At 34.7% G+C, this 13015-nt stretch overlaps 1 protein-coding gene across 7 annotated transcripts in view; it reads left to right on the top strand.

The window, feature by feature from the left end:
* Positions 1-13015, top strand: part of DMXL2 (Dmx like 2) — a 140242-nt gene that overhangs the window by 101663 nt on the left and 25564 nt on the right. For all 7 annotated transcript variants that reach the window (XM_081831077.1, XM_081831078.1, XM_081831076.1 and 4 more), the window contains exons 20-24: positions 1495-1664; positions 5074-5171; positions 5599-5764; positions 7442-7706; positions 11616-12697. In XM_081831077.1, coding sequence (XP_081687203.1) covers positions 1495-1664; positions 5074-5171; positions 5599-5764; positions 7442-7706; positions 11616-12697 — 1781 coding nt within the window. The remainder of the gene's footprint in view (positions 1-1494; positions 1665-5073; positions 5172-5598; positions 5765-7441; positions 7707-11615; positions 12698-13015) is intronic.

The following is a 13015-nucleotide window of genomic DNA, read 5'->3' as shown; positions in this document are numbered from 1 at the left end:
CCCTGACATCCCTGTGTTTTTTGTTTCCACTTAATCATACCAAAAATTTAATTAATCACATTTCATTTAAGGGTATAAAATGTAATATATTTTACATTATTCTTTGTATTATAAATTTGCTATTAGCAAAGGTATACTGTGTGCATTGCTATGTAATAGCAGCTTCTAAAGCAAAGTGTCAGTTATTTGTTGTAGTGTTTATTTCTCAAATCAGGCAGAGATTTAAAAATTAATCTGCCTTTTAGGTTCTGAAAAACTACAAATTGGTGTTATTAAATTTTGACCATTTTCCCGTAAATTTATGGTGTCAGCAAGTCAAAGGCTTGTTGCATTGATTTTTTGTGTGTGTGCTGTGATTTCAAGCACAGTTGTATATAAATGTTAGCAATGGGAAATTTAAAAGATTTAAGATTATTATTAAAAATGGTCATAATAGTTTTTTCTTTTTATACTTTTTAAAGGAAATATTGTGAAGCAGTAATGATTAGAAAAGTTTTAAACTATATTGGAAGTCTATATAGTAGTTGTCAATGAAAAAAATTATACTTAGTAACATTGATGGTTTTCTAGCATTGAGAAGCCTGGGCTGTAATGTGACTATCATTGACTTCAGACATGAGCTCCAAAATGGGTCCTTACAGATGGCTACTTTCACCAGTCTGGCTTCTTTTCTAGGCTGCTCTGGGAATTTTTCCTGGCTTCCCACTATCTGTCATCAATTTGTGTGCGTCATTTCCCTCGTGTTTCCTCTTCACCTGCTCTAAGTGGAATAAAGTGTTCTCAGTAGTTAAACTGTTGATAAACTCCCTTGTACTCCCAAGTCTGATGGTGTTGCCTCTAAATACAGCCTAGATCCCTGTCAGTCTTCTATCAGGACAAAAAGAGTTTGCCATATACCATCAGTATTAGGCAGCTTTAAGCTGCTTTTAACCAGGGTGCAGAAGGCAGAGGAATATATCTCCTGACTGTTGTTATTCCCTGCAACTCTCTTGAAGGTGAGACCTTACTGTGAAATGATATTTAGCTCCTTGGCCAGAGGGATGAATGGGGCAGTTTTCAGTATTCAGTGCTAAAGGATGGGGTCTGCAAGCAAGTGGCTTGCTGTGAAAAAATACCCAAGGACACAGACCAAGATATTTTGACTTGACCAGAGCTTTCACTGTTGATAAGTTTGGTGTGTGTACGTATAAATGACTCGATGTTCAAATATCTTTCCAGTGATTAAGTTTTAGTGTCCTTATTTTTGCAGAGAAAAAAAGCAAATACTTTGGAAAAAAGATAGAGATTTTTGGCTTTATGTATTCTGCCATTGCTCTTATATTTAAAAGTTTATAGTGTAAAATCCCGAATGATGAAAGACGTCCTTTTACCCTGTTTTTTCTGCTTGAAAGTTCTTTCCAGAATGAATGAATAATTACATGACTATGTGAAAAATTATTTTTGGTCTTTTTTTGACATAGTTCTGAAGGTTATTATTTTGTATTTCTAATTTAGGTGTGTCTACCTGCCATTTTGCCTGGGCTTTTCATTCTGAGGCTGAAGAAGAACTGATTAATATGATTCCGGCAATTCAGAGAGGGGACCCTCAGTGGTCTGAGTTAAGAGCTATGGGAATAGGTTGGTGGGTCAGGAATATTAACACTCTTCGAAGATGCATTGAAAAGGTAATTTTACTTAATTGGATGCTTAAGTTAAAAAAAATCTTAAAGATACTATTTAAAAGATATTATCTTCCAGAAAATCTGTAGTGGGGAATTAGTTTTTACATCTTGAGATCTTGAGAATTTCTTAAATAAAAATTTTTGGAGATTCCAAAAACTTGACCTTTATAAAATGTTTTTGTAGTATATCAATTGCCTTTTGCATATATACTGACTTTATAATATTTATGGAATTGCTTATTTTCTGCTCTCAGTTGAGGTGTGTCATAGTTTGAGAAAATTCAAAATCTTTTTTTTAGTAACTGGAAGTTTGTCATGGATATGAAAAGTACAGCACAGGGAATATAGTCAGTAAGATTGTAATAACACTGTATCGTGACAGATGGTGACAGCACTTACTATGGTGAGCATTGCATAATGTATAGTATTGTCAAATCACTGTTATACACCCAAAACTATTTTAACATTGTATGTCAACTATACTTCAATAACAATATTTACAAAAGAAAACACAAAAATCTAAATTAGAAAGCAAGCTTAAGTTCTTATCAGGTATGTACATTATAGATATAAAAGTTCTTTTTATATAAAGGATTCTCTGTATGGCTAGGTTAATAAATAGCAAACTTCCTTTGTACACTTAAAATACCATTCAATAAAAGGTTTTGATTTTTGTGCACTTGAAGAATGTATCTGTGGCAGCAAATTAAACACGCTATAAAATTTTTTAAGACAGGCTTTTGGAATCTGTTTTCTGGTAGGTTCCCTTAAGAAAAAAAATTGTTCAATTGTTACTGGAAGCTGAAAGTTCTTTCAGTGTTGCAGAAACAAACCATTATTGAGCACCTGCTGTGTGCCAGGTTGGTGCTGGTTGCTTTTCGTAAATTATTGCATATAATCATCTTATTGGGGGCACCTGGGTGGCTCAGTCGGTTAAGCATCTGCTTTCGGCTCAGGTCATGATCCCAGAGTCCTGGGATCAAGCCCTGCATCGGGCTCCCTGCTCAGCGGGGAGCCTGCTTCTCCCTCTGCCTGCCTCTCACCCTGCTTGTGCTCTCTTTCTCTCTCTGTCAAATAAATAAGTAAAACCTTTGGGAAAAAAAATCATCCTATCAGCCCTGCATTACCATCTCCATCTCTACCTGATGGACTAGGGCTAGAGAGGTTAGGTAACCCGCCCAAGCTCCAAGTTAAGTGTTAGACTGAGTCTCTGCCCTTTCTACTCTACTGGGGTTAGAAAGGTGGAATTCTCATATTGTTTACTTGTAGGAGCTCATTGAAATTCCCACAAGTACAATTAATGATACTACATTTGTGAAGTATAGATTTATTTCTCCCAAGAGGAATTCATTCCTCTACAGTAGTAGTCATCAAATTTTAGTGACGGAAGAATCACCATGCAAACTTACTTAAAACGTATATCCCCCAGGCGTATTTTCATTTGGTAGGTTGAGGGTGGTTAGGGATGCGCCATCTTCATCTCAGTTAGTATCCTGAGATTCTTATGTTCATCGTGGCCCTCAGATCAGTTTGAAATTGAAACACAGAAATGTTATTTTCCTGTACATGTAAAGTTGCCAATAAGATAATCAGTGTTTCTCTCCTCAAAATAGGCACAAATGTAAGAAGGAATTTATTCTCACACCAACCAAGTAATGTAGTTTCTGGTGTATAGGGAAAGTTAATTGTTATAGCATGTAAATAACACAGTATCTACATTAAATTTTTATATTCTAAAACAATGGAAAAAAGAAGACATATATTCTCTGAAATGTTTCAGATGTTGTCTACAAAGATCTCTTTAATTTCTTGTCAACAATCGGTTTTGTCATATAATTATTTCTGATATTTACATATGATTTATTTCCACAAGAAATGTATCTCTTAAAATTGCATCAAAGGGGTATGTGAATTTTTTGCCTTGAGATGTATAAGCTAAAAATGAATAAAAATTTCTCTAAAAATTATTAAACATCAAAATACTAAGTTAAATGATTGAAGTCAGAGAAAATACTAAAAAGGGAGAAGAAAAATAAATAAGTATTGAGAATACAACATTTTCATGATGCAATTTCCACCTCTCCCATGCCTTGGTAGTTTCTTGCTTCACCATCAGTCAATGTGAGCTAATAAAACGGCTGTTGTTTTTTATTGTTATATCTCTCAACTTAGTGATTTGCAGAATTTATCTAAGTGTCTCTGAAAAATTAAGATGTGGTCTGTATAGTAATTATGTTCAAAATAATATAATTATGTACAATAATGTTACTGGCTTAATTTTTAAACTTAATCCTGAGTTGATTAATTCTGCATGAATTCAGCAACTTTGGCTGTAAGCTCCGAGGAGATTATCAGTCATGTGCTCATTAAGACTCTTTTTCATGGAATTTCTAAGAACTGAAATTTATAAGCTCTTGAAAATAATGGAGATTCAACCTTCTGTATTTGAATTACATGCCAGAAAGAGGGTGTCTGTCAGTCCTTTAGAATTGTCAAAATTTGATTGGAAAAATACCAAAAAAGAATGTGTTTTTTTTTAAAAGTACGTTTAAAAAACACCGGAGCACTTATTTTTGTCTGTAGTAAATGTGTGTATATACAATTGATATTTATTCACAGATGTCTGTATCAGTATGAGTTGAGAGAGCTTTAAATTGTGAAATCACATCAACTATGGAAGTTAGCATTTTAGCTTTTACAAAACATTAAGAAATGTAACATTTGGGACACCTGGATGGTTCAGTCGTTAAGCGTCTGCCTTTGGCTCAGGTCATGATCCCAGGGTCCTGGGATCAAGCCCCGCATCAGGCTCCCTACTCTGCAGGAAGCCTGCTTCTCCCTTTTCCACTACCCCTGCTTGTATTCCCTCTCTCACTGTGTCTCTCTCTGTCAAATAAATAAATAAAATCTTAAAAAAAAAGTGTAACATGTAATTTTCAAGAAAGAGGTCACATCTATTGAATATTCTGCCTTGTTTTTTGTTTTGTATGGGTGACAGTTTTATTACTACCTGGGTTCTAATACCTTTTCCACCCCTTACTGTGTGACATTAGGCAGTTCACTTAACTTCTCTGTGTCTCCGTTGCTGCCTATGTAAAATGGGGATAATCCTCATGGATTGTGGATGTAATAAGATAAATAAAAGGCACTTAGACTGGTGCCTAGTACACGGAAGTAATCAGTAAAATTGCTAGTTGCTATTATTATTTTTATTATAATTACTGGAGTACAAATGGTTGTCTCTCAGAGCATATATTATAAGCTACTGGAGATCGTGGAATAGAGCCAACTTTTCTCATCTCCATGGTTACCATCAGCCATGTAAGAGCAGGGAAGCATTAATTGTTGGTTAATTGGTTGTAATTCTTTTATCAAATAGTTAATTTAATAGAATATTTTATTTACCATTTAGGTTGCCAAAGCATCTTTTCAGAGGAACAATGATGCCTTGGATTCTGCGTTATTCTACCTTTCAATGAAGAAGAAAGCAGTAGTGTGGGGTCTGTTTAGGTAAATTGCCTCAACAATGAACGTGAATTTAGCAGAATGAAGATTGTACTGCAAATCTTCTGATGCTAATGCTTTTGAAAGCACTTAGATATATGAGTGTGATCAGATCAGCTTACTTTTTCTATCTTGGTTCCTTTATCTGCAAAAAATGGGTATAATATTGGTTCAGCTTAACCTAAAGGGTGGGATGTTGTTAAAAAAAAAAGCTGATAAAAGCACTTTGAAAAGTAAACAATGTGTCCTGTTTATGTATATACAGGGACTTTGAGCTTTCCTTATTAGAAGTGAAGAGAAGCTTGGTAACAGATACCTATCACTGAAGTTATTATTTCAGATGGATGTTTGAGGTTATTTTCACATATTCTGCAAAGAGTTCACAATATTTTAGATTTCCCTTAACCACTCATACTTGTGTTCTGGTTCCCAGGTCACAGCATGATGAAAAGATGACAACATTTTTCAGCCACAACTTTAATGAAGATAGATGGCGTAAAGCCGCTTTGAAAAATGCTTTCTCTTTACTTGGAAAACAACGCTTTGAACAATCTGCTGCTTTTTTCCTGTTAGCTGGTTCATTGAAAGATGCCATAGAGGTACAAGAAAATATGCTGTGAGATACTTGTAGGAGATTGAAAACCTGAAAATGTAGAGTAGACTGTAATTTTTTTTTTCAGTGTGTAATACTGAAATTTATTTTATTACTTGCATTATTAATTAAATTTTTTTAAATCAGAAAACTTGTGTGCAGTAAATTAGGTTACAGATTTGTAAAGTTCATTACAACATAATTCTACATACTGAATTGCCTTTTTTAAATTATGTTCAGTTAGACTGTAATTTTCTGTCCTATGTTTATAAGGACAGAGAATAACTACAGAGGTCACTGAACTTAAATAGTGGTGTGGTGATAAACGAAATTATAAATCAATTCAGGTGTGAAACATAAACCAAAACTTTTCTATAGGGAATATTGCATTTCAAGTATATATGTATCAAAAAATGGCAAAAAATGGCTTATGAGTATTTTCTTCCTAGCCATCTTATGATTCTGAACTATTTGAAGTGTGTATAGGTCACAACCTCCTTCTCTGGAGTAGACAGCTGCTTTAAGTTCTTTTTTTCTAAATGAAATTCATAGATAAGGAACTGAAATTGCTGTTTGTATTGTTTTGTAATATAGTTGTCTTAGGTATTGGAAATGAATGTGAAGAGGTAAAACTTTGCATTTTTTGATATATACGCCTGGCAGCTGATTAAGAGAGAAACTATGGGGACACCTGGGTGGCTAAGTCGGTTGAGCGTCCAACTCTTGATTTAGGTTCAGGTCATGATCTCAAGTGCTGACATGGAGCCCTGCGTTAGGCTCCATGCTCAACAGAGAGTTGGCTTGAGATTCTCTTTCTCCTTCTCCCTCTGACACCCCCACCCCGGCTCACTTGTTCTCTCTCATAAATAAATCTTTAAAAAACGAGAGAAATTATGAATGTTACTGTTTATGAGATCTTCCTCCTCGATACTTACTGTCATTATGAACAATCCAAACCAGTGAAGGAATAATAGAAATAATTGGAAATAATACATTTTAGAAGAAATAGGAAATATCCAACAAAAAGAAATTCTCTACATTTAGAATTAGTCATATTTTCAAAATTATTTCTGTTGTATGATTTTTTAAAATAACAAATATTTATGATTTTGAAATGGGAAGTTTAACCTAGAAGATAATCAGGAGAAGAAGAAAAATGTTGATTGAGAGAGGCTTTTATTGCGTGAAATGACGTCAAATTCTCTATATGAGTAATTACATTAGAATATAAACTTACAGAGAGTAGAAATAGAATATGTGACTTTATTTCATACGTTGTGATTTAATTAGAAGGTTCTTTTAAAATAGTAGTAGTTATGTTTATGTGGAAATGTATTTGGGAATTAAAAGGAACTGATATATACAAATTCAAATGTCATAAGTATATTTAATTTAAAATGAATATTATTAATTTAAATTGACCTAAGTCTGAGGTGATGTTGATATTTGTCTTATGCTTATTTTATAAATGATCTTTCTAGGCCAGAAGCTGCTAAGTTCTAGTTTCTTATTCTTCTTGCTATTCCTTAATCTCCTATCAAGCAGTCATTTGCTTGACTTACCGTCTCAACCTCTGGACACCCTCACCACTATGAGAATATAAATGGTAGATTTCAGGGTATCAATGGAATATTTCATATCTCTAAGTAGTTATCATTAAATAAGTATTTCTTAATATTTATAGGTATGTCTTGAAAAAATGGAAGATATTCAGCTAGCCATGGTTATTGCCCGTTTATATGAATCTGAATTTGAGACTTCATCCACTTATATATCCATCCTAAATCAGAAGATTCTGGGCTGCCAAAAGGATGGCTCAGGATTTGATTGCAAAAGATTACATCCTGATCCTTTCCTGCGTAGTCTTGCCTATTGGGTAATGAAAGATTATACCCGAGCTTTGGACACATTATTGGAACAAACACCAAAGGAGGATGACGAACATCAAGGTAGGACATTTGTGGGTTTCTCTCTCTTTTTTTTAAGATTTTATTTTTAAGTGATTTCTACACCCAGGGTAGGACTTAAACGTACAAAAAGAGTCATACGCTCCACCGGCTGAGCCAGCCAAGTGCCCCTCTTTTTCTTTCTTAAAAGAAGGCCGTTAGCCCGGTGATGGGTATTAAGGAGGGCACATACTGCATGGAGCACTGGGAGTTATATGAAAACAATGAATCGTGGATCACTACATCAAAAACTAATGATGTATTGTATGGTGACTAACATAACATAATAAAATAAAATTAAAAAAAGGCTGTTTCTGAACTTATGTTTATTTAGGAAAAAATACAAAACAAAAACCAATTATATTAAACTGAAGCATACATAACGTTTACACATTGTATAGCTCTTTCCATATAATCATACAGCCAGTGTTTTTTTGTTTTGTTTTGTTTTTTCAGTAGGAATTTTGGCTGTTGCACACACTGGTTTAGTGCATGGACCTTTATTCTTGTGTGATAAGCTTTCTTTACTTCTAGTTATCCCAAATAATTCAGATTTTTTAAAAGGGTCTGGAGGGCATTTATTAGCACTCTTTGCCATAATTTTTAGAAAATGGAACATTCTAAGTGTTTGTCAATAGAATAGTTAAATGAATTCTAGTATATCCATACTACAGAAATAGTGTGCCATTAGAAAATGAGGAGATCAGTGTGTTAATATGTGCTGTATTATTAAGTGAAACAAGTAAGATACAGAACAATGTGATTCTTGTTGCATTTTATTTACATATGCATGTCACAAACGTGTGTGTGTTTACCTGCTGGGTCTAGTCTCCTTCTTCCTCTCCCTTTGTTGTTTTCTGGAACAAATCAAAAGAAACTGAATACAGGGGCGCTTGGGTGGCTCAGTCAGTTAAGTCTCCAGCTCTTGATTTTGGCTCAGATTGTGACCTTGGGGTTGAGGGATCGAACCCTGTGCTGGGCTCAGTGCTGGGTGTGGAGACAGCTTAACATTCTCTGCCTCCCCCCCCCACCCCCCACTCATGTCTTTCTCACTCTCTCAAAAAAAAAAAAGAAAACTGAAGACTGGTTACTGGTTACCTTTGGGGAATAGGTGTGGGGAGATCCAAGCTTTTACTTTGCATTTTGTCCTTGCTGTAGTTATAATTGGGTGATGAGTATTAACACTTGGAGGGCACTTGTGATAAGTACTGGGTATTATATGTAAGTGATGAATCACTGAATTGTATTCCTGAAACCAATATTACCCTATTTGTTAACTAGAATTTAAATAAAAACTTGAAAAATTTTTTTGTTATGTATTATTTTTAAATGCAAAAAAAACTTTCATGGATAAAGAGATTAGGGACCCATTTTTACATTCTTTATAAAGAAGAAATATTTTAATAAATAATGTTAAAAATTTTAAAGGAAAGGAAGTAAAACCTTTAGAAGGAAAATAAGTATCTGAGTTTCCCAGGTGATTTTAATAAAATGTGCACATTTTTATAGAAGGAAGGTTCTTTTTATTTCTTAATGTTTTCTAGGTTAATTTTTAAAAACTAGTTTTTCCAGTTGTGGAAACTGCAAATATATATAAAAGAGTGAATAATATATTGAAAGTCTCTGAATCCATCACCCGGCTTCAGTAGTTATCAACTTAACTTTGTGTCATATATACACCATTCTTTTTACCTCTTCCCATTCTCAACATAGATTTATTTTGAAGCACATTCCAGCATATCATTTCTTTTGTAAATATTTTGCAATGAATCTCCAAAAAGTAAGGACTCTTAAACACAACACATATCACTGTAACAAAATTTGATTAGTAATCATGCAATGGGCAATGTTCAGATTTTCCTGGTTGTGTCATAAAATCTTAGGCAATTTGTTTGAGTCAAGATTCAGATGAGGCATATATGTTATGATTTGTTGAGGTGCCTCTTTTGTCTACTTTATTTTTTTATTTTTTTTTAAAGATTTTATTGATTTATTTGAGAGAGAGAGAGAGAGAGCACAAGCAGGGGGGAGGGGTAGAAGGAGAAACAGACTCAATCCCAGGACCCCCTGGGATCATGACCTTCACCGACGGAGCCACCCAGGTGCCCTCTTTTGTCTACTTTGATCCACAGTTTTTCCTTCTTCCTTTTTCTTGTCCCTTGTAATATATTTGTTAAAGAAGTCAGATTGTTTACTTTGTGGCTTCTTACTTTTTAGAATTTGTTTGTTTTGTCCCTTTTATGTCACTTCATGTGTTTTTCCCCCATGTTCTCTATATTTCCTATAAATTGGCAATTAAGATTCTAGATGCTTTTATTGGATTTTTGGCAGAAATATTTTATGGTAGCGTGGAGTACTTCTTTCAGGGAATGCATATTGTTTTCTTGTTTTGCTTTTGTTGTATTAACAGCCATCAGTGATCACTGCAAAATCCTTTATTTCATTAATGTTTGTAAAGTGATGATATTCTAATTGTGTCATTTTATTCTTCCTTTATGAGTTGGAATACTTTTCTAGAAGTACAGTCTCCCTTCGCTGTTTGATTACTCTGAAATCCAGTAGTATACATAGTGAAGGGAACATAAATGTTTGATTCTTTCTCTTTACCAGTTTTCAAAATAGTAGTTTGGTTCACTAACATACTACCAAGGCAACTAATTAGCTTTTATATTTATTTGAGTTACTTGAACTCAAATATAGGTAGATTTGTGTTTGAATCCATTGTAGGTTATTATGGATGTCCAGATTATCTCATTTTTAACCAGTGGGAGCCTCTACAAGTTCTTGAATCTTTTTGATATTATTCCTTGATAGCTTTGCTTTCTGTTATGACATGATGATTCAGGCTCCTCTTGTACAATTCATGTCCCAGGCCGGGAAATGGCCATCCTTCCAAAGAATCCTGGTTCCTTTTAATGGGGAGTAATAGAGACTACAGCCTGGGCATAGGGATCCTCATTTGCTATAGGTTTGGCCATTGTGTCTAGGCTGTTTTAATGAATGGAGCTAGGATATATTTTACCTGAGAATTCATAAATTCACACTGAAATTTTTAATTCAATATAGATTATAAATTTCTTTTTAGATTTCATATTTGTGTCTTATAATGAAAAGGTTGAATTCTTATAGCCTTAACATATTTGTTATTTTATATGTAATGGCAGCTTCAGAATAATGATGCAAAAATTTTTCACAGCAACATGATTACTGAGAACAGTTTAAGCTTTTTTGTGGGGGAGTAGTTATTTTTGTTTTTATGTATATCCCAGTAAGGGTGTGCAGCCAGATTACTTATTTTAAAGTCACTTTATAGTTCCTCTTTGTGTGGTTATGCTACCAGCTTGATATACAGAATCACTTATTTAATTTTGCTGTTGCTTTTTTTTCAAATATAATTGTTCTTTTAAAATTATATAAAATGTGGGGTGCCTGGGTGGCTCAGTCATTGGGCATCTGCCTTCGGCTCAGGTCACGATCCCGGGGTCCTGGGATTGAGCCCTGCATTGGGCTCCCTGCTCCGCGGGAAGCCTGCTTCTCCTTCTCCCACTCCCCTTGCTTGTGTTCCCTCTCTTGCTGTCTCTCTCTATCAAATAAATAAAATCTTTAAAAAAATTATATAAAATGTTAACATGGCTTTGAAATAAAATATATCAAACCAAGGTATTTTCAGAGAGATCTAGCTTGTTTCCTGACCTCTCCATTCCTATTCTTCCCTCCCTTTTTAGGGAACCAATTAAACATTTTTTGGGTGTTTTCTTTCCATTTAAAAAATAGAAGAAATATTAAAAATAAATATGTAAATAATATTTAAGTATCCTTTATTTTGAGGAAATGCTGACATATTTATTCTTTTGTAATGTAAGTGCAAATTAACATAATAATACCTTGTGATTGTATGTTTTAATTCTGTAGTTACCATCAAATCTTGTAACCCAGTGGTGTTTAGTTTCTACAACTACCTTCGAACTCATCCTTTGCTTATTCGAAGAAACCTTGCCTCCCCTGAAGGAACTTTGGCGACCTTAGGTCTCAAAACTGAAAAAAACTTTGTTGATAAAATTAACCTTATAGAAAGAAAATTATTCTTTACCACTGCAAATGCTCATTTTAAAGTTGGATGCCCTGTTCTAGCTTTGGAGGTACTCTCCAAAATTCCAAAAGTTACCAAAATATCTGCCTTACCTTCAAAAAAAGGTCAGCCTGACTCGATTCCTAAAAAGATGGATGATGTACCTTCAGAATCAAAGACTGTGAGTGATGACAATGGAAGTTCTGGCACTGATTGGTCTAATGTCACTTCATCACAGTTTGACTGGAGCCAGCCAATAGTAAAAGTTGATGAGGAGCCTCTTAATCTTGATTGGGGTGAAGAGCATGATAGTGCCTTAGAGGAAGAGGAAGAAGAAGACGCTGTTGGTTTAATAATGAAAAGTACAGTTGCCAGGGAGACAGACAGACAAGATCAGAAAGCCTCAGACCCTAATGTATTATTGACTCCTCAGGAAGAGGACTCTCTGGAAGGTGACACTGAAGTTGATGTGATTGCTGAGCAACTAAAATTCAGAGCTTGTTTAAAGATCCTTATGACTGAGCTAAGAACACTCGCTACAGGTTATGAAGTAGATGGTGGAAAACTCCGATTTCAGCTCTATAACTGGCTTGAAAAGGAAATTGCTGCCTTGCATGAGATATGTAACCATGAATCAGTTATTAAAGAATATGCCAGTAAAACACATCCCAAGGTAGAGAGTGATCTTCTGGACCAGGAAGAAATGATGGACAAACCAGATATAGGTTCCTATGAGCGCCACCAAATAGAAAGACGGAGATTGCAGGCAAAACGAGAACATGCAGAAAGACGAAAATTGTGGTTACAGAAAAACCAAGATCTCCTGAGAGTGTTTCTTAGTTACTGTAGCCTTCACGGGGCCCAGGGTGGTGGTCTGGCCTCCGTAAGGATGGAACTCAAATTTTTGCTACAAGAATCACAGCAGGTACGAATTTCACTCTTGTTTTCAATCTTAGTTATTTTAATAATTTTAATAGCTCTTTTTACTAGTTAACCTAAATATGTCCAGCTCCTCCGTTCTTGGGGGACAGATATTTATGCTCTGCAGGGGTCTGTGGAGATCAGAGCTTTAGTGATTATGAGTAGGCTTGACAGCTTGAGAGCACAGCTGTGTCCTGCTCATCTTTATATCTTCTGCATCTCGCAGAGCAACTGATACTGTTGGGTGCTCAATATATTTTCATAGAATGAGTGAATAAATACCTACTGCTTTTATTCAGTTGTTGTCACCAGTATATTTATC

This window comes from Leptonychotes weddellii, chromosome 9 (genome assembly GCF_054177405.1).
Source record: "Leptonychotes weddellii isolate Sample4059 chromosome 9, ASM5417740v2, whole genome shotgun sequence".
Taxonomy (NCBI): Eukaryota; Metazoa; Chordata; class Mammalia; order Carnivora; family Phocidae; genus Leptonychotes; species Leptonychotes weddellii.
Note: the sequence above shows the minus strand (reverse complement) of the source record. Positions and strands in the feature narration are given on the sequence as shown.